The following is a 20,688-nucleotide window of genomic DNA, read 5'->3' as shown; positions in this document are numbered from 1 at the left end:
GTGGTCACCACCCTATGTGTAGAGTAAGAGTAACTGTTGAGTAAACGTTGTGTTAATTAATAAATGAGTGTTGCTTCCCAAGAAGTGTGTGCGCCTAAATTGAACCCATTACACATACACATAAACAGCATACATTCATAATAGATTCTGCTCCAGTGATGTTGCATAATGAATAGAAGCTTAATTATATATACAAGTTATTTACTGTGCATATTAGCATTTAGACGCTCAACTCGTGTTTTTATAGTCATGTGCCTGTGTTGGAAATTCCACATTCCTATGACAGTCGAATCTCGGTGCAGGACAACCACGGCTGACACCCCCTGAAAATAGATCGGAAATAAGCGCTGAGAATGTTCAAACAATACTCGGCACCTGCACATTAAAGCCTGTGTACACGCACACTGAAATATGAGGATAAGGTCCCCATTTTGTGCCTCCCAGCAAAATACGATCCAGAGCTAAGGGTTGCCAAAACTTTACACCACAAACTCTGATTGTGAATGACAAATGAAAGCCGACAGGGAAGAAGAATAGGGCTTTAAAAAAATTAACCCGTAAAAACAAAGTTTTTCACTATAAATCCTGTATATGTGTGGCATCGGTTTTATTTTTTTATTCATTTGTTTTTCTTGAGTAAGAGTTTCATTTTTATAGTGTGTTGACACACATCCAGAATAATTTTCTGTGTTTAGGAAAAATATATGATTGTGTTAGTGAAATTTTTTTTTCCTACAAAGTGGAAAATTTTGGAAATTTTTTTCCACGAAAATAATTTGTCACGCACAACGAGTCTGTGTGCAAAATGTCAGCTCGATTGGATCACAGGAAGTGGGTTAAAAACGACCGAAAGATTTGCACGGTCGTAAGCAAGTGAACTTAATATAAAGGATTTAAAAATGGATATGTATTTCCCCCTTTCGTCCCCTCTGCTTTATCAGTGTTGATTCCTGTCACCAAAGTACACGGATTTCAAACTCTTTTCGATCGGCACAGTACCACCCTTCGCTTCTCATCGTCAGATTCATAAACTTGACGTCTACAAAATGAACAACTTTTTCTCAGCAACCCCAGGTGGGACTCGAACCCACAATCCCTGGCTTAGGAGGCCAGTGCCTTATCCATTAGGCCACTGGGGCTACATGTAGCATGATGAAAACCTGGCTTATGTACAGACTTCGTAAATAAACTCACAATAAAAAAATATATGTTTTTCCCCTTTCATCCCCTCTGTTTAATTCATGTTGATAATTGTTTTTTTTCCTAAAAGGTGGGAAATTTTGGAAAAAAAATTTCACGAAAATAAATTGTCACGCACAACGAGTCTGTGTGCAAAATGTCAGCTCGATTGGATCACGGGAAGTGGGTTAAAAAACGACCGAAAGATTTGCACGGTCGTAAGCAAGTGAGCTTAATATAAAGGATTTAAAAAAAAGTTAAATTGCAGTCACAGTTGACGTTCTTAAATGCTCTCAACAGTAACCCAAAGTTTACTCGGATGACACATGCTGGGTGAAAGGTTTTGATTGCAGCCTTGTTAAATAATTGCGCTGTGTTTTTTTCAGGCCCAATAATTGCTTCCAGGTTGATCGTTCGCCAAAACCTTCCATGCTGCGCACATTCTTGCTGCGTTGCGAGCTGTAGGAAGTAAAGGAAAAGAAGAGGGAGGGAGAGAGAGAGAAAAACCCGTATAATTAGAGTCGGGCAGACATGTGCGGGACACTTGCAAATGCATCAGTTGTATGACAGGCGATACATTTGAAACTAAATATTAAGTTACCGTTCTTCGCGGCATTCGTTATTTAAACACGTACCTGACAAAGACTTACCCATTGGGCCGTGTGTTTATTGGCGTGTGTATCAATACAATTGCAAAGGGGAGTGGTGGGGACATGATGGCTCGTGCATTTGAGCTCACGAGCCTCGTTTTATAGGATCCCGTTCTTTGGCCACAGGGCCCAACGCAACTGAACCTGCCCTAGGTTGACTCGGGGAAAAAATTAGTACTCGGTACGGTGAGGACAACACGAGTACTCGGGTGAATAACAAAACAAAACCAGTGCACTTTGTTGCTGGCCACACAACAAGGCTTCATTGATCTTGCAAACAGCACTTGCCCTGATAGTCTACAAGGTAATTTGTATATTGATATATTTAAAGGAAATATGTTTCAGGCAAAAAACGTACATTTGTGAGTATATAAGTGAACAGTAATTGCCACGTGTTATATTTGTGCCTGGAAAATAATTTCACCCAGAAAGAATTACATAGCGTTACACATCATTAATAAGCACATACATTAAAACAAACTATCTAGTTGACATGCCAATCAATTGTTAACTGCACACACAAGTTCGACCTATAATGGGCTCTTAACATTTACGTTTTATTAACGCGAGGTACTCTTCTTAAACATTTCCACATGAAACCTGTTCGATGGCCCACTCTCACAGAGTACCTTTGAAGAGATATGGCAACGTTCCACAATCCAAGTGCATACTTGTTTTTTTGCCCATGTGTATGGCCATGTGCCGTTAGCGATCACCTATTACACCCGACACCCAATCAGAGGAAAGTTAGTCAAATTGCACATGTATTGCTCTCTGATCTAAGCCACCCAATATGATTTCTGCCCATGGGAAATCGGTATTCGAAATAGGCTTAGGTTTCCTTTAGGTGAATTCAGCCAAAATAATGATTATCTACGGCAGTATATCAGTATAAGTGATGAGAGACAAAGGCAGTGGTGGCGTGGTGTGATGCTGGCTACACGAGCTTCGTGTAGCTGTGCCGACCTTAACAGGGCGCTCACAACGCACTGTGAACACTTGGCTTGACAAATGGCTAAACAAGGTTCTGTGTGCGTCGGTTTGTCTGCGTGTATGCTGGGAGCTGTGCTGCAGATGTCCGAGCACTGTGCAGCGCTACAATCCCACCAAAAATTGTTCAATTCCCCACCATACACATCTGTCCCGGGTCACAGCTAGGTTTACTCGGCCAAAAGTGAGTATCTGGTACAGGACGTATTATATCAACAAAGGTAAATAGGCAACCGACAATGTGGTGTGGGCCGAACCGCTCTCTCGTGTGCAAAGCTGGCCGTGGCGAGTTCTTGCTCATGATAAAGTCTCCAAGTCTCCAAGGTTCAAGGGCAGGGGGGGGGGGAATCATTGATTTCTGTGTGTGCATCACTGTGCGTGTGTTTCCTATATCTCCCTTTGGGTGCTCCCCTCTATGCGCGCGGCAAGTTTGTGCAGGTGTGCCATGTGTATGGCCCGTCATGCGCGGGTGAGCGAGCTTTCCCAGGCATGTACATACCACCCCCCCCCATGTGTTGAAGTGCACACGCGCACGTGTACGAGTGCGCCCAAGCAAAATGTGTGTGTCCATCAGCGCACGTGCGTTGCGTTCACCTGCACGGGGAGCACGTGGCTTGCTTCTAAAACACCTGCGGGTGTTTATACACCGCAGCAGGTATTTATGTAGGGCTGAGTTAACCTAAGGGAAGCCCAGGACATCATCAAAAGTCACTCGCCGTTGATGTTTACCATGGCTGCAAATCAAATCCAGGACACTAATGTCGTAGCGCAATTGCGCTGACACACACGTCCATGCACACGGGATGTGTTTTAAACGTGCGTTCATTTTCTTTTTCGTTGATTCTGACGTGAATTTGCAATCATCACTGATTCTTTCTCATGGGTAATCAATAATGGAACATTTCTTTGAGAAAGCAACGTTAACCAGTATTATCATCATGTTTAAATAATAAGTCAGAAATTCAAGCCCTTGAACAATCTACCGCTGAATGACGGCCTCTCCTCGCCTTGTTGGTTTTGAGGGTCGCCTGACCATATTTAACGGTGCTGGGTTGGCAAAGGTTAAGACGAAGCCAAAAAGGATTTCAGATATTACAGAGCACTGATGGTCTCTCTGGTTAGAAATTTTACTTTTGGGTCTGAATTGATAGCTTAGTGCACTAACCACGGCACCACTGATCCTCCCAACGTATTCATATTCATATGTAACTACCACATCATCATCAGTTATGGTATATACACTGCTGGATGAAGATCTCCCTATGCCACGTCAATCCTGTCTTGTTTATTTTAACTCGTATTGCGTGCCCTTCAGTTATCAGATCAACCAATAACAGCAAAACAAATTCCATTAGGAATTTGAAGATTAATTCCTACAAACAAGCAAACTCTCTATAGATGCCCAATGACGTTTGAGAGAAAGAGCCACTCGTTGAGGAGACACAACACATTTTCGATTCCGGTTTCCGGAATTGAGGATGCATTTCTATTGTCCTCGATGTGTGAGAGTTTTGTGGTGGAATTCCGAGACAAATTCCCAATAGAATTCCAACAGACGTTAGAAATGGGATTGAGGAGGTGTAAAAGAGCCGGGGTAATCTGGTGAAAGCTGTGAGCATAATGCCTCTGTCGAGAATTACATTTCCATCTGCTTACCAGTGTCAGGAACTGTAATGTCCAGAGGCATACCAGTGATCGTACCAGCTGTAAAACGCTTCTTGACCACAATTACAACGTTCAGTGGATTCGCAACCCACCGCTAACGCTTGCAATCACAGCTCGATATCGACAATTCCCAAAAACAACGGCATCGTGAGGTCATTTTCTCCGTGTATGCGAGTGTGTTTAGTAGCACGCTGGTGCTTTTTGTCTTGTGAAAATGACTTAATAGGAGTGCTAATTTGAATGCTGCAACATTTCACTTTGCACTTGTGATTTGGGGAATTGGCAATCGTCACCTAACCCTCACGAATTCCCATTGCAGCCAGTGCTGTGGCCCATCGTGGGATAAATGGCACTCGTGTGCTTATGCAGCAATGGATGGTTTTTTTCGAAAGAAAATTATGGTTTATTTGTATAAAAAACAGTCAGATCTATTGGTAAAAATGTTTTTATATTTGCTATGAGGAAGGTTAATCGCAATTGTTAGAAATATCACTTATTGTACGTTATGCTGTGTCCTTTGCGCAGTGTGACGGAGGAATGTGTTGTAGTTTGCATTATTTGTTGTCGTGCACCACTGCCAATGCAGATGTAGAGGTGTAATTGCGCATGGCTACGAATGTTGAGGTGTGATTATGCATGGCCACGGATGGCCAACAAACACAAGGGGCGGGGTTACGGCCGTACACAAGGGTGGCGCTCGCACCGACGTCCGCATGTGTATCCCCCACGGGCCCCCCCTCGGGGGCGAGTCCTATAAAAGGTGATGAGCTCGAGGGCTCGAGGTCGGGACTCAGCTTTAACCAGAGAAGACGGAAGACCAGCTAGTGTAGGCCCCAGAGCTCCCCTGGCTCGCTGTCCTTATAAGGGCCGACCAGGGCAAGCCGGTGGCAGTGGCCCCGAGAGCCCAGACGAAGCTGGTCTGGTGACTCAGGGAGCCGGGATCCCAGCTTAACCAAGCTGGGACAGATAGCCTCCCCTAGTCCCGTAGTGGAGGAATTGGTATAGGTTAGAGGGGTTAGCTGTCGAGAATCCCTGTAGCCAAGTGACCTGTAATAAATGTGTTGGTGTAATAAATAAGTGTGCCTCCGATCCTGTCGTCAAGCCTCCATATATACTTACTACATCTGGGGTCAGAAGTAAACGTCCAACGATGGACACACGAGGGACGACACGTACCAGGGAGTCGGAGATGGAAGACGCCGCGGCCGAATCACCACCAGAGATGGCCGGGGTCGAATCGGAGCAGCCGGGGCCGAGTACGCCCGCGCCGCTACGACAGGAGGAGGGGGATGCGTCGGCCGAAGGACTCCGGCTGGCCCACTCCCGCCTGGCGGACCTGCTCTACGCCGCGGCCGCCGCGTTGGAGGAGATCACGCGGCTGGGGGCTGGAGGAGCAGCGCGGGTCGACGACGGCAGCCGGCGCGGGGCGACGTTTCCCGCCACCCCGACGCGGCTCGCGGTCAAATTTCCCGCCATATCTACAGTACGAGCGGAGGGCGGGGCCGGCCCGCGTCACGTGTCTGCTGAGCGCCAAGCACAAGCCGTGACATCATCAACGCCGGCCGGCGCGTCAACATCGGAGCGACCGGCGATGCCATGTGCACGGCCCGCCCACACTGTATCATCGGCGGGGAGCGACGGAGAAGCGTTCTGCGGCCACGGACGCCGCCTTACAACAGCGTCTGCCGCCTCTTAAAGAATTTGTCGGCGCTGACGGAGACTGGGGCGGCTTCAAGAGGCGGTTCATCGCTCATCAAGAGATGGCGAACTGGTCGGACGCCGAGGCCCTACGCGCGCTGCCAGCGATGCTGGACAACGACGCCCTGGCTACCCTCACCTCGGCGCCGAGGGAAAAGCGCGCCACTCTACACCTGGCGTTGCAGCTGCTGTCAGCCGTCTATGGGCCGCCTTCGGACTGCAGGCAGCTGTTCCACGATCGGAGTCGGGGCGCCAACGAGTCACCCCTGGCCTTCCGGACGGCCCTCCTGGCTCTGGCGAAGGCTGCTTTCCCAAGGATGGACGAGGAAGGAGTGGATGCCATGGTGGCTGAGAAGCTGCTGCTACTCGCTGACGAGCTGGACGTCAACGTCCTGGCTCAGGACGACGCGGAGATGTCGTCCCTGCTGGTCGCGCGCCACATCCACGGGGGCTTGCGGTCCCTGCGTCGAAAGGCGGCAAAGGGGGCGGCCAGCCATGCCATGGCGGCTACCGCCCTCCCATCGGAGGAGGTCTGTGGGGTGGAGCGGCGAGGGGAATGGAGAGCGGCGGCACCACAGGCTCGGAATGGACCGAGCCGCCAGGAGCAGCCCAGGACATCGGGGGCGCTCACACGCTGCTACAACTGTGGCCTGCAAGGCCACGTTGCGTCAGGATGCCGGGCACCCCGTCAGCGCGGGGCGACACCTCGTCAGGACGCCACGCCGTCTCCTCCCAAGCTCCAGCAGAGAAATACGGCGAGTCGCGGCACCTCACACGTTTGGCCCACGCACACATCCGACACACACTCACGCGCTCAACCAAACAGGGCTCCAAATTCCCCGTCCGTCGCGCGCGATTGTTCTATAATGCGGCGAGCGCTCCAACCGGGTCAGTGGTCGGAGCTCGCCCATCGTGTCGTTGCTGCGTCGGCGGGATCATCGGTTGTGGTCGGTCATATTGATGGGGTAGAGGTTCGGATTTTAATTGACACAGGGGCATCGGCGACCATTATATCTGATTTGATTTATAACATCCTTCCCGTTCAAAGTCGTCCCTTGCTCCCTGTTGACGTGCCATGCTATGCTGCTAACGGGGGCTCGCTGGGCATTATTGGGCAAATCCGCGCCACTATCTGCATTGGAGACATTAAATTATCCGGGCCTGTTTTGGTTTCCTCCTCACTCGCGGTTCCGTGCCTGTTGGGGACGGATTTCTTGGCCAAAATGCCCATCCGTATCCTGATTGACCAGGGGTGCATTGAGCTCCCATCGGGCCGACGCGTTACATTTTTGTCTTCCCCCACCACGGAGCGCCGGGCGTTTGCCACCGTGCAGGCGCTCGTGACAAAAACTGTGCGCGTACCTCCGGGGGCTCAGATGCTCGTCCCTCTTAGGTTGCGTCGGCCGTTTAATGAAGGGGTTGCGGATCGGGGGGTCTTGTTGGGACCATCTCGGGCCGGGGTAAATGGACCCGATTTGCTCGCGGCTCAGACCATGGTGAGAGGGGATGGGGACCCCTTCATTGCAGTCCTTAATGTGGGATCGCGAACGGCCGTGGTTCCTCAAGGGACCGTGCTTGCACACGCAACGCCGGTACCCTATGAGGAACCACTCGTGGGTCAGGTATCCACCGATCCTCCGTCGCGACCGCATTCGGACTGTGATGACGGATGGCTGGATGCGCTTTGCGCGGGTTCAGTGGACCTGTCCGACTCGCAGCGCGCGCAGCTGCGAGTTCTCCTGAGCGAATTTGCTGACGTTTTTAGTCAACACAAATTTGATATTGGTTGTACTAAATTGCTGCGACACCATATTGACACGGGTGACAGCGCGCCAATCCGCCAAAATCCCTTTCGGTTGAGTCCCGCCGAAAAGGATCATGTCAAATCGGCTGTTGATGACATGCTAGCCGCCGATATCATTTCCCCTTCCAACAGCCCGTGGGGCGCGCCGATCGTTTTGGTGAAAAAACATGACGGCTCACTGAGATTTTGTGTCGACTTTCGGCGTCTCAACAAAATCTCTGTGGCAGATGCGTACCCGCTTCCTCGGATGGATGAGTCGCACGACGCCTTGGCCGGTGCGCGATTCTTTTCCACCCTCGATTTGCTATCAGGATTCTGGCAGCTTCCTCTGGATGACGAATCAAAACCTAAGACTGCTTTTCGTACACCGCAAGGTCTCTTCCAATTTAACCGCTTGCCGATGGGTTTACATTCTGCGCCGGCAACTTTTCAGCGGTTAATGGAATTGGTCTTGGCAGGTTTGCAATGGGATTCGTGTTTGATTTACTTAGACGATGTCATCGTCTTTAGCAAATCCTTCGAGGAACACCTCCAGAGGTTGCGTGCTGTTTTTCTCAAAATGCGGGCTGCCAATTTGAAATTTAAACCACAGAAGTGCCATTTACTCCGCGAATCGGTGCGATATTTGGGTCACATTGTTGGGCGCTCGGGGATATCCACTGATCCCGCCAAAACGGAATGCGTCAGCTCCTGGCCGACTCCCACCTCTGTGGGAGAGGTCAGGAGTTTCATTGGGTTCGCGTCGTATTATCGGCGATTTGTGACTGACTTCGCTACGATTGCGAAACCATTACATGCCTTGACGTCCAAGGGAGTCAGGTTTCATTGGGGGCCGGAGGAGGAGGCTTCTTTTCGCGCCCTCCGGAATGCTTTGGTGGGGGCTCCGCCGTTGAATTACCTGGATTTTTCACAACCCTTCTTGCTCGATACAGACGCAAGTAACACGGGCATCGGGGGCGTGCTGTCCCAGCTCATTGGGGGCGTAGAGCATGTGGTGGCTTACGGTAGTCGGGTACTGTCTCCAGCCGAACAGCGGTACTGCGTTACCCGTCGGGAATTATTGGCGATTGTTTATTTCATTCAGCAGTACCGCCCGTATCTGTACGGTCGGCGGTTCACCGTCCGTACAGATCATGCGGCCCTACAATACGCCCTGCGGGTTCAACAACCATCGGGCCAGTTGTCTCGATGGTTGGAGATTCTCCAAGACTATGACTTTGTCACCACATATCGTAAGGGTCTCCGCCACACGAACGCTGACGCCCTGTCGCGATTGCCACCCACTTCGGAGTGCGCGTGCCTCTTGGGTTCGGGGCGTTGTAGGTCTCCGAACGTCACCACCGATTCGGTCCTCGTGGCCGCTGCCGATGCGCCTTCGGTTTCGGGTCCTATCGAGCAAGAAGGGAGGGATTCGTTGCTGGGGTTGTCGGTCGCGGAATGGGGTCGCCTCCAAATGGAGGACACCTCCCTCCTCGCTCTGCGCCGTCGCGCCGGGGGGGTTGGCCAGGGGGTGGAAAACGTTGACTCGTGGGGGTTGTTCCAGGGACTTTTAATGCACTGGGATGGTAAAACCCGGCGCCAGCGGCTCGTGGTGCCTGCTGCTTTAAGGGGTAAGGTGGTATGGGCTGTTCATGAGCGGCTTCTGCACTTGGGGGTTCACAAGACCTTTGCCACGCTCCAGCTAGATTTCTTCTGGCCGGGCATGGAAAAGGACGTGGGGGATCTCCTGGGGTCATGCACGCAATGCGCGCAGAGGAAGCCACCTGCTAGGGGGTCCAACCCTCCGCTGCAGTCCATAAAAGTTTCCCGGGTTAACGAGCTCGTCGCTCTGGACATACTTGGCCCATTTCCCGCTACACCCAGGGGCAATAGGTATTTACTAACGGGGGTTGAATACTTCACGAGATGGCCTATGGCCTGGCCCCTGGCGAACCAGTCGGCAGCAGCCATCGCGGAGGCCTTTGTCCAGGGCTATGTCCTCGACAAGGGTGCTCCGGAACGGCTGCTTACTGACCAGGGTAGGAATTTTTCTGGTAAACTCCTACGTGAGGTGTGCGACCTCTTGGGTACGGAGAAGGTTCGGACCTCTCCGTATCACCCACAAACTGACGGGATGGTGGAACGGCTGCATCGGACCATCACGTCCATGCTGTCCCAGCAGGTGTCGGTATCCCAGACGGATTGGGACCTCCGCATAGCCGGTGTGTTGCAGGCCTACAGAATGGCTCCCCATGCGGCCACCGGATTTTCCCCTTTCTTTTTAATGTATGGGCGCGAAGTTAACCCCCCTGTGGCGACCCAGCTGAAGCTCTCGGCGCCCCAGGCGAAGTCTAATTTGTCCGAACACGTTAAATTTAACATCGCTCAATTGTCTGAGGCGCGGGAAGCGGCCGTGCAAAATTCTGAACTCCGCCAGAAGGCGAACGAGAGGCTTCGGTTGGGGCGGGTGCAGGTGGTCAAATGGAAACCAGGGGACAGGGCGTGGTTGCACTGTCCCCAGGTGCCGCTGGCAACCTCGTCAAAATTGGTACGGCCGTGGCGGGGGCCAGTGGAGGTCGTACAGGTCTTGCGGCCGCAATGTGTTCGCGTCAAATGGGGGAGGCGCCGGTGGTATGTGCACCCCTCAAGGTTGAAACCATTCATCGCGCCGCCCCGTGGTTCACACACACACATGCATGGCCAAACGTGTGAGGGTTCCGCCGACTCCCCGACGTCGCTGCACTCGCCTAACCCGACATCAACTGTTCCGTCCCCAGGCGCAACAGGAGTGACGGGTCCACACCCACCAACCCCTCCCGGAGGGGTCGGGGGTCACTCGGCAGCGACGCCTGACTCTCTTGCACCCGGACCGTCAACAACCGTCACTGAGCGTGCCAGGACGGGCCCTTGTGACGGGCCCGCCGCGAGAACGCGCGCCAAAACGCGCAGACTATTGTGAGGTCGGCCGTTGGGGGGCCTTGCGGACAATGGGAGGGGTGGCGTCCGGAGTGTGTGTATATATGTTGGTTTTGGGGTATTTATTCGGGGGGGGTGCGTCGGGTTATTTTTTTTCTCTCTCTCTCTCTCTTCCTGTTGTTGTTCTTGTTAAGGTTCTCTTGTTCTTGTTAAAAATTACGCGAGGCACACACACGGGGTTTTCGTGAGGGATGCACCTTTATTCTGATTTTTTTTTGCAGCCAGGGATGGCTGCGAGCTGTACAGGGGGGGGGTGATGTAGAGGTGTAATTGCGCATGGCTACGAATGTTGAGGTGTGATTATGCATGGCCACGGATGGCCAACAAACACAAGGGGCGGGGTTACGGCCGTACACAAGGGTGGCGCTCGCACCGACGTCCGCATGTGTATCCCCCACGGGCCCCCCCTCGGGGGCGAGTCCTATAAAAGGTGATGAGCTCGAGGGCTCGAGGTCGGGACTCAGCTTTAACCAGAGAAGACGGAAGACCAGCTAGTGTAGGCCCCAGAGCTCCCCTGGCTCGCTGTCCTTATAAGGGCCGACCAGGGCAAGCCGGTGGCGTGGCCCCGAGAGCCCAGACGAAGCTGGTCTGGTGACTCAGGGAGCCGGGATCCCAGCTTAACCAAGCTGGGACAGATAGCCTCCCCTAGTCCCGTAGTGGAGGAATTGGTATAGGTTAGAGGGGTTAGCTGTCGAGAATCCCTGTAGCCAAGTGACCTGTAATAAATGTGTTGGTGTAATAAATAAGTGTGCCTCCGATCCTGTCGTCAAGCCTCCATATATACTTACTACACAGATGTAGAAAAGCGTTGGGGGAATTAAACGAAAAGGAAAGTGAGATACAAAAAAGACTCTCAACTTGACGGATACACCGCATTAGCAATGATACATTTAAATAATGGGAAATATTTTACATGATCGTGAACAATACATGTAAGTGTCATGTATAAAAACTTTGCATTTTAATCATTTCTACGTTAATTTATCTGGGAAAACATACCGACCTGACTGAGAAGATTATCGAGTTGTGCCTAAGTGCATCCAATGGTTGATTTATGTACAGACGTTGGTAGAATAGAGAATGTCTTTGTCTCAGGGCTCTACGGGGTAATTCCCTGGTCTCTGTCAGTTGCCAGTCACAATATGCCTGTCCTTTAAACACGGAGGCCACGTGTAATGCAAATGCTGCTTGAGTGAGCTCACTCGTGATGACCAAGGTTAAAAATAAAAATAAGTTATGGCTCGTTCATTAATGTACTTAAATAATGCCGTGTAGCCCGGGAGAGAACATGTATATAACGTCTAGCAAAAAAATTAAAACACTTTTGGCCCTGACAGTGTATTGGCTTGAGCCATCAAACTGCACGTGCACAAATAGAGCAGATATTTTGTTCATAGTGCATCGGCAGTGGCGCCCAAAGCACAAATAGCAAACAACGCAACACATTTGTCAATAACACTGTGGCCGTCAACATTTAAAATCAAGTGTATAGGCGATATATACAACCCAAAGCATGTCGTATGAAGCGATGTCTCCAACTCTTATGCACTCCACCTCTCTGGTCCGCTATGTGTGCTGTGAAGGAGGGCAAATGCCCCAAACATCGCCCGTCATAGCCCTTTTTCTTTTTCAGGCTATGGTGCTGTTGACGAATGCGTGTTTTTGTTGTTATTACGTGTGCGAATATGCTCAGCTTTGAAAACAAACGTAGGGAGAGCGTGGCGGTTACCTGCCATGGCACCGGTGTAGCTTAGCGTGGCTCATGCGCGGTGAAACAGCGGTGCAGGAAAAGCTCGCAGCTTCCTCTTCAAGCGTTTTTTTTTTTGTTGCTTTAAAAATATGCCTCCTTGGAACACTGATGCCCTGTTCGTAATGCCCCAAAAATGTGGCAGCCTTCATAAAGCTCTATATTAATTAAAACAATGCGTTGCATTGACCATTTTTTGGACTCGTACACATTGCCAGCAGGCACATTGTGTGCTTGCCAAGAAATATTCCTTTTAGACATCTCCGCTGCGGGTGAAATCTTGGCGGGACTATCTCTCTCATGATCCAGCATCACAACAAGATATCTGCCCATTGTGTTGGCTGAATATGGTCTAAATTCTGGATCTAAGTGATGGCGCCAAAGGTGGTGGCGATTATTATGTTCATGGTAGTGATGGTGATAATATAATACAGAAATGACATTATTGATCATCATCTTCATCTGTCGTCACGATGGTTACGAGCATCTGGCGGAGGGTAGAAAGCTCTGGTTAGGCCTGGTACCATTGTTGCTTTGGCCACGATGGCATATTTTGATCTTGATCTTGACCAGCATCAGCACCATGAGCGTGTTTGCTGTCAAAGTTATCTGTTATCCAGCCAGATGCCACTGCGGCAGAGTGCTTGCCTCGGGGGAGCGGGGCTGGGTCCTTAACTCCGTCCATCATCCATCGAGGGTCAATACACTCCATACCAATTTGTGAGACTCCACTAGTGGCTGCCATGTATAGAAACCGAGCCCGTAGCATATTATCGTAGAATATCCACTGCTGGATGGCAATAATGGCCTCGAAGAGAAATGAACACTGCCTCACCCCTCCGCAGTGCAGCGAGAGAGCCGGACTCAACTCCAGTCGCTTATGGCCCCGTGCATTGTACCTTTGCGCCATTACCGATGACTCTGTGCGTGTGTGTGTCTCTTGTAGCCAGAGCCGGCGGCGGCGGCGTTAGCGCTGCCACGAGACATTCGATCACCCCCCCCCCCCTGCGCCTGTCGTACCCCCCCCCTCCCCCCGTGCACGAGCATTGCGGCCACGTTAGGAAGCAGCCACCATGTGGTTTGCGTTTTTCTTTTTGGCCAGGGGACGGTTCTTTGCTAAACAAACAGACGATGAGATTAGTTTGTTGGTGATTGGTGTGTGAATGGGCATGCTTTTTTGTGTCTGGTGTTTGCATGTGTGTGGAGAGGTGATAAGCGCATGTTGCCGCTGTCCTTGAGACCAAGGTTTGTGTGATGTTTCACAGACGTGTAACGATGCATGGATTCGATTTAAATTGATTCTCACAATCATGATACAATGATCAAATTGCGTGTGAGAGCTTTGATTCTTTTAAATTCGTATATGTTGTATTTAATTGGCTCATCGTAAACTCTGCAACCACTAGAAGTGATACATTTACCAAAATAACAACACTGTTTTACAGAAACCGTGACCCCCAAATTGTGAACATTTCATAGAATTGCCAGGAAGGGGATCATTGAATGCCCGATAGTAAATGCAATACCGTACATTACAATCTCAGTGACTCGGGTCTGATTCTATTGCTGGTCAGAAACTGACTTTTGCCTCCACTATGTTGACTTAGACTAAAATGAGGTCCATCCCTGATGAGAAGACAACACGACGGACACCGCACTCGCCCACCTCTCGTCTCGCAGATCATGACGTTGCTGAACGCGCTCTCTCCCGCCGTGCTAAACCACTGGATCTTGATGTCGTACGACGTCTTCGGCTGAAGTCCGCTCAGCACGTGCCAGTCTCTGCTCCCTGGGGTGAAACGGCGAACGTGGATCAATTCGACCAACGCGTGACGCGTGACTCACGCGGCACGCCACGTGTCAATCAGCTACGGCATGACATATCTTCACGCTCCTGTAACGTGATTGTACTATGAGCATCTCGATGGCGAGATGCTAGCGACCTCACCTGGTATAGAGGAGGTCGTGAGTTCGATCCCGACCCTGACGCCGACATATTTGGAGTTTGCATGTTCTCCCCATGGTTGCGTGGATCATTCTCCAGGTCCTCGGGTTTTTCCCCTCGACATTTGGAAACATGCATTTAGAGTATTTGGCTGCTGTAAATGTCCACATGATAAACCACTTCGTTGAGCCATCATTTGAGGTCAGGTCGCTGGCCACTTCGTTGAGCTATGTAGCTCAATGGGCCTTACCTGATAAAATGTTAAGTTTGGTTTAGTCTTTGTTTCGGAATGAAAGTTACAGGGGACTTGTTCTCTTGAACAGTGAATTATGTTCGTGCAGTATTCGCTACGTCTTCTGTAGACGTGTTTCGTTTGCTCTGATTTGCACGTGCTTCGTTGCTGTACTTTATATTGCAAATGGGTCTATGCTTGGTCTCTTGAGCTCTAACCTGGTTAAAGAAATGAATCTGAATTCTAGTGCAAGCTAGACAAAGACATAAAGACAAAGATCCCCAAAATGGCCTTAACAGATTGTAGGGGCAAGTGCTGCTAGCGAGTAGCATCTATGAAGGCCGGCACGGCACACGAGGGGGTGGGTGGCCAGCACCACTCCCAACCGCCTTTTTCTCCCCAGTGGCGATATTTACACACCGCACCAGGTACTCATTTGAGGCCGAGTTGACCTCGGGGAGGCCCAGGACCGGTTCAGATAATTGTCACTGGTGTTGGCCGTGAGCAGAAATTGAACCCGTATCGCTGGGTTCATCGTGCAGCGCGCTAACCGCTGCACCACCGCTCCCCACAGTGCAAGCTCGGACAACATACACAAACAGAAATCTGAAAGACATTACAGTCATTTCTCAAATGACTGTGGCAAGTACCCACAATGCACACGTCATACAACTCAGACCGTTATACTAATGCATGTGCTCTCTTTACAACGCTTTCTAGAAATTATGAGAAAACCCATGCCAACAAAATGGGACGGCCACATTTCACATTCGAGTTGGCGATCTAAACAACTGTACGGCCCCACCACGTTAAGCTCTCTTGAGCTGGCAGCCTCGACAAGGCTGACAGCGGCGGTCACATGACACGCGTGCACGGCAAGACGGGAAAGCCGCACCTTCTGACTGCTTACGAGCGGCGCGCATTTGTGCGCTGTTTTTTTACTGCGAATTTGCGTCGAACCTGAGGCCACTAAACCGAGGAAGGCTGCGTCTGTAGCTGGAACGGTGTTCACCTGCGTACAACTTGCACAGCGCGAGGGCCGCTCACACGTGACGTCCCTCAAACTCTAAACATCCCGCAGAGCTCTAAGCCGATGTGACGGCGGTGGCTCGTGCCGGGTGCCGCCGAGGCGCTCACCGTGCAGGATCTTCTTGTGGTAGTCTTCTTCGTTGTCGCAGTCGGTGGGGCGGTAGTAGACGGTCACCTTCTGCACGGGCTGCGCCGGAGCTGCGGCAGACGGAAACTGCGCACGACGAGCGCGCGGGGTGGGGGGGGGGGTCACGACCATCAGCGTGATCATCCTCGTCGTCGTCGGCATTGTGACGTGTCAGCGCCATAATCACCACCATTACTACCAGTTTTTCAATCATCCTCGCACCACTCTCATCATCATGAATCGCACCTCCGATTATCACGGTTGGCTACGTACGGTGCGAAAGACGTTCAACACACACACACAACATTCTACTTGAGAATTATTGCTCCGTCTCCCGGCACGACAGTGAGAAACAAATCGAGCAAGTTTCTAAAATTCCCCCAACCTGCTTCTGTCCTCCCAGCAGTTTAAACAGGGAACCCCACAGTTAGACGATCAGCAAGTACCAAGTGGTGGGGGTAAAGTGTGCGTACTCCAACACTCTTCCGAGACATCTGGTCGGCGTGAAAGAGGAGACCAAACACAGCGGAGGCGAGAGCAAGTGACTGCGCAGCCGCACACCTTTGACTTGACTCCACGCTGCTCTGATGAGCTTGGGGCATTTCTGGTGAACCAGCACATCTTGGTTGGATTTAAACATTCCTATGGTGGGTGCCAGTCATTGCACATGACAACTGGCATCCCACGAATGAGGCACTCATTTCACCGTCTTTCCCAGACAGGGATGTGAACCTGCCGCAAACCACTGACACGAGACGGTTGTTACGACCAAGTACTACCGCGCTCTCCGGCATCATCGTTATCATCGTCGTCATCGATCGTTGAAATAGTTACGTACGGTCCAGCTGATGCGAATGGACGTGTCGCTCACGGCCTTCGTGGCGGAGATGTGGGGGGCGGCGAGCATTCGCTGGGAGGCGGACGCCCCCCCGGGGGAGCCCGAGAGATAGAACGGCGTGGAGGGGACGCTCCAGGGGCTCTCGCCGTGCGCGTTCAGCGCCGCCACGCGGAAGCAGTACGCCCAGCCTGGGAGCGTCAAGGAAGCGAGCACGAATCGGCGACGGTCACAAGCTGCGCGACAATTTATGTCGAGGTTTTTTTGTTTGTTTTGCTCGTTGTCTATAGGAGGTAAAGTGGGAAAAAAATGTTTTGCAAAGATTGCGGACCCTGAAATGTGCCGAATCGCGCCAACGCTGGCGGAAGGGCCTTCGCCAGAGCGAACTACAACGGAGAGTTTTTGGGGCCTACTCCGCCACGTCGACTAGACTCGTGTTGAAAGGAGATGGGCATAAGCCACACTACTTTATTCCGCCACACGCGACCCGCCGATCGACCGACTGTGGTGTAGCCATTTATACTGCGGGGCGGGCAGAGGTGAGGGTGGGGGGAGGGTGGGGGGCATTAAGAAATGCGAGGATGAACCGGTCACCTCTGGATTGCAGGCCCAGTGTGCCAACCATTACAACGTGGCAGCGCCATCATCCCCACATGCACGAATAGCTCGTAAACAATCAGCTGTCTGACAATTGGTGCCAGATCAGGACGGAAGGACGGTGGGAGGGGGGGGTGGAGGCAATTGCCACCCCCTTGACAGCCAAACAATTGGTATTTGATCAATATTCATAAATCAGAGCGAACTCCGGTCATCCTTGCAATGGCTTTTGGCAAGCCATCGAACAAAGACGGTCATCGCATTTTAGGTGCACTTCAGCGGTCCTCTGGAATGCTCTTCATTCCGATATTAGGATGCCACTGGAGCTATGCACTTCTAGATCTAGATTGAAAACGTTTTTTTTTAGAACTGCTTTTTGTGTTTAGTTTGCCGTCCTTCCCCCGCACCTCCGATTAGCACAGTTGTCTGCACACGGTGCGAAAGTAGCTCAACATGAACACATACAATATTTTAATAAAATACATATATTTATGTTTTAACATAGCCGGCCCCACCGCGCCCCACGATCCGCGTCCGATGACGACGGTCGACTGCCTCACCGGCAGCGAGGCCGTCGATCTGCACTGCGAGCTTGGCGGGCGGGATGCCGGACGCGGCCTCCTTCCACTTGCCGGCGCCACGGCCCACGCGCCGGCACTCGACGCGGAACGCGCTGACGGGGGAGCCGCCCGTGCCGCGCGGCATCCACGACACGAAGACCGCACCGCTGGCGCCGGAGCGCACGCTCACCGCCCACGGGGCCTCGGGGACTGCGGGGACAGGGGGGGAGGATGAGGAGTAGGAGCATGAGGATGTGGAGGATGAGGATCAGAAGGTTGAGGAAGATGAGGATGATGATGAACATGAGAAGGAGAAGGATGAGTAGCAGGGTGAAGATGTTGATGATTAAGAGGAGGAATGTATGAGGAGGAAAATCAAGAAATGGAAGAGATGGCGTTACGAGTAAAAGTGGCGCAGAGAAGAGGAGGACAAGGAGAAAGAGTAGGTTGGTTGTTTTCAAGCAATCCTCTAACGTAGGTAAGCCAATCACTGCTCATGTGTTCTCTGTCTGGCCGTTTAAAGCTGTGACACGGATCTCAGAGATGCGTTAAGGGTTAAAGCGTTTACGAATCAATCAGGGGGCGGCTGGCGGGCCCAGTAAAAAAGACGTGTGCCGTTTTTATAGACCCGGGCAACATTAACAGCTCGACTTGCGAGCTGCGGGTGATGTTCGACGCGACGTCCCAACGCACTCTCCAGTAGAGAGACACAGAGAGAGAGCGCGACACGAGCCAGGCCAGAGGAGAGATACTTCCGCTCTGGGAGAATCGGCACCGTCGGGACATTGCTTCACGATCCTCGCATTTCCACGGCAGGGTCATGTTGTTTTTATTTTCATATAAATGCCAAATCGTTCGCGGCGCGTAAAATAAAGGCCAAGAGTGTGGAAAAATTAGCAGTCAGCAGATCTGATAAACTTTTATTTGCAGCTGAGCGAGACTTGCTGTGACCCCAACAGCTTTTATTAGCATCCTCTTTGTAAAGGGGGACTCGGAATGCAGATCACTTATCACGGCGGCCAAGGGGCGGGGGGGTAAAGAAGTGGGGAGGGGGTGTTTCCCCTGCCCACGGCCTTCACACATTGGCAAGTGTCAAACCCTGACCCCCCTCTTATCCAATGATAAACTCCCGCAGTTCATACAATAAAGCTTTGTGAAACACGCTGACTGACACAGTGACAATAACACAACGGGGCTACGATCACGCAGGGCGGCCACAATGCGCGGCGGAGCCGTGCCCCTCCGCCCACCCCCCCCCCCGTGAATGGGAGCCGATGGCGACGACCGCTCTTGGACCGGCGTTGCAACGACGAAGCGAAGCGCCCGCAGCGTAGCGAGCGGCTATCGCCGCCACTCGGCAGACTCGCGTCGTGCCGCGGTGGCGAGATGTCGACTACCTCACCCGGTATGCAGGGGGTCGTGGGTTCGATCCCGACTGACGCCTGCTGCTGTATATTTGGAGTTTGCGTGTCTCTCTCTCTCTCTCTCGCCGTGGTCGCGGGGATTTTTTTCCTGGTGCTCCGGTATTTCCCTCCGCATTTCGAATCAACATGCGTTTTGAGTATTTGGCCGCAAAAAATGTCCATGTGACAAGCCAATTCGTTGTGCTATCATTACATGCCGCCAGGTCGCTTCCGAAAAGAGCTATCCAACTCGGCCAGCTTTACCTGGTAGAAAAAAAATAGTTTCGTTCGCAGTTTCAAAATGCACATCCTAAATACACGTCCGGCCCAGGTGCCGCTTCGGCTCGAGCACTCGTTGCACAGCAGCCGGGTGAGTGAGGAGTTCTCATGCAGGTTGGGGCCTCGTCGCAGCCCATCGTTTTTCCAGGGCCGATAAAGCGACCACAACTTTGTGATAAATCCACGGTGGCCGTGCGCTCATCGCCATGGGAATTGGGATTTCCATTGCTGGGTAAGAGCTCGGAGAGAGACACCAACATTTTGCATGTGTTCACAAATGACACACGCGTAAAGTCACGCAGTTATTTTATAGGTCAAAACAAATCCCACCGCTGCATTAAATGTCGGCCAAAAATCTTCATTCAACGTCAGCTAGAAAGTTAGTGACACGGCAATGACGACGACAACACCAAAAAACACGCTGACAAGTTGAAAAGATGGAGAACAAATACGGTCAGCATCCGTACTTTCCTTTAAAAAAATAACAACAACAGTCCACGAAACTACCGACCATTTCCAACAAAAATATTGTTCTGTTTTCACACAGCGGTGACCAGGAGGGCTGCCCAAGCGGTTTGCAAAAGCCGCTGCCAGCCAACGCCGGAGCGAGCCACCGCCCCCCCGCCCTATTTTCAGCCGCGTCTGTTGGGGAAAGCTAATTACAGATAATTGCTGGAATCGATCAGCAGCACCGGGGAAGGTGGGAGAGAGCCACTGAATGGGGCTTTTGAGCTCCGTCTCGCCCCACACACAGGCTCATTGTGAACGCGGGAGCTTGGGTGGGTGGGGGGGGGCAGCCTCCACCTCCCCGACCAGCCCGGCAGCAAACCCCAGCTCGGCCCTCACTCCTGCTTCAACTACCTCAACCGCGCGAAGATGCCACACAGGGAGAGCGACCTGCGAGCGGCGACTGAGTTGAGAGGAGAAGTCCGCCAAGCCGCGGGGAAATGTGCGCGCGTGCGGTTCCGTCGATTTTTCTTGTTCGTTTCAGTG

The 20,688-nt window shown here is 51.7% G+C and overlaps 1 protein-coding gene, 1 long non-coding RNA gene and 1 other non-coding gene across 4 annotated transcripts; all 3 read right to left on the bottom strand.

Annotated features, from left to right (window-relative positions):
• Positions 1-1,066: 1,066 nt before the first annotated feature.
• Positions 1,067-1,139, bottom strand: TRNAR-CCU (transfer RNA arginine (anticodon CCU)). Its single transcript has one exon. It is a non-coding gene; the product is annotated as a tRNA-Arg (tRNA).
• Positions 1,140-1,554: 415 nt separating this feature from the next.
• On the bottom strand, positions 1,555-14,747 carry LOC133361892 (uncharacterized). 2 transcript variants are annotated; one of them, XR_009757435.1, is made up of 3 exons: positions 14,637-14,747; positions 14,355-14,477; positions 1,555-1,638 (listed from the first exon to the last, which is right to left on the bottom strand). It is a non-coding gene; the product is annotated as an uncharacterized LOC133361892 (long non-coding RNA). The 2 variants fall into 2 exon arrangements; XR_009757436.1 differs by lacking the exon at positions 1,555-1,638 and adding an exon at positions 13,047-13,175.
• Positions 14,748-15,494: 747 nt separating this feature from the next.
• On the bottom strand, positions 15,495-18,226 carry LOC133361894 (brother of CDO-like). The gene is made up of 4 exons (XM_061580873.1): positions 18,014-18,226; positions 16,860-17,047; positions 16,003-16,108; positions 15,495-15,502 (listed from the first exon to the last, which is right to left on the bottom strand). The coding sequence occupies exons 1-4, from the start codon at positions 18,156-18,158 to the stop codon at positions 15,495-15,497; spliced, it is 447 nt and encodes a 148-aa protein (XP_061436857.1). The 5' UTR covers positions 18,159-18,226.
• Between the last annotated feature and the right edge of the window lie 2,462 nt (positions 18,227-20,688).

The sequence above is a fragment of the Lethenteron reissneri genome, unplaced genomic scaffold (assembly GCF_015708825.2).
Source record: "Lethenteron reissneri isolate LAM-NWPU_2019-01 unplaced genomic scaffold, ASM1570882v1 scaffold_1278, whole genome shotgun sequence".
Taxonomy (NCBI): domain Eukaryota; kingdom Metazoa; phylum Chordata; class Hyperoartia; order Petromyzontiformes; family Petromyzontidae; genus Lethenteron; species Lethenteron reissneri.
Note: the sequence above shows the minus strand (reverse complement) of the source record. Positions and strands in the feature narration are given on the sequence as shown.

What these genes read in the sequence shown, in the direction of transcription:
- LOC133361894 (XM_061580873.1), bottom strand. Translation starts at nt 18,158, where the DNA reads ATGCCGCGCGGCACGGGCGGCTCCCCCGTCAGCGCGTTCCGCGTCGAG. An exon ending in GATCGACGGCCTCGCTGCCG is followed by an intron (nt 17,048 to 18,013) that starts GTGAGGCAGTCG and finishes TGACGCTCCCAG; the next exon opens with GCTGGGCGTACTGCTTCCGC. An exon ending in CCATTCGCATCAGCTGGACC is followed by an intron (nt 16,109 to 16,859) that starts GTACGTAACTAT and finishes CGTCGTGCGCAG; the next exon opens with TTTCCGTCTGCCGCAGCTCC.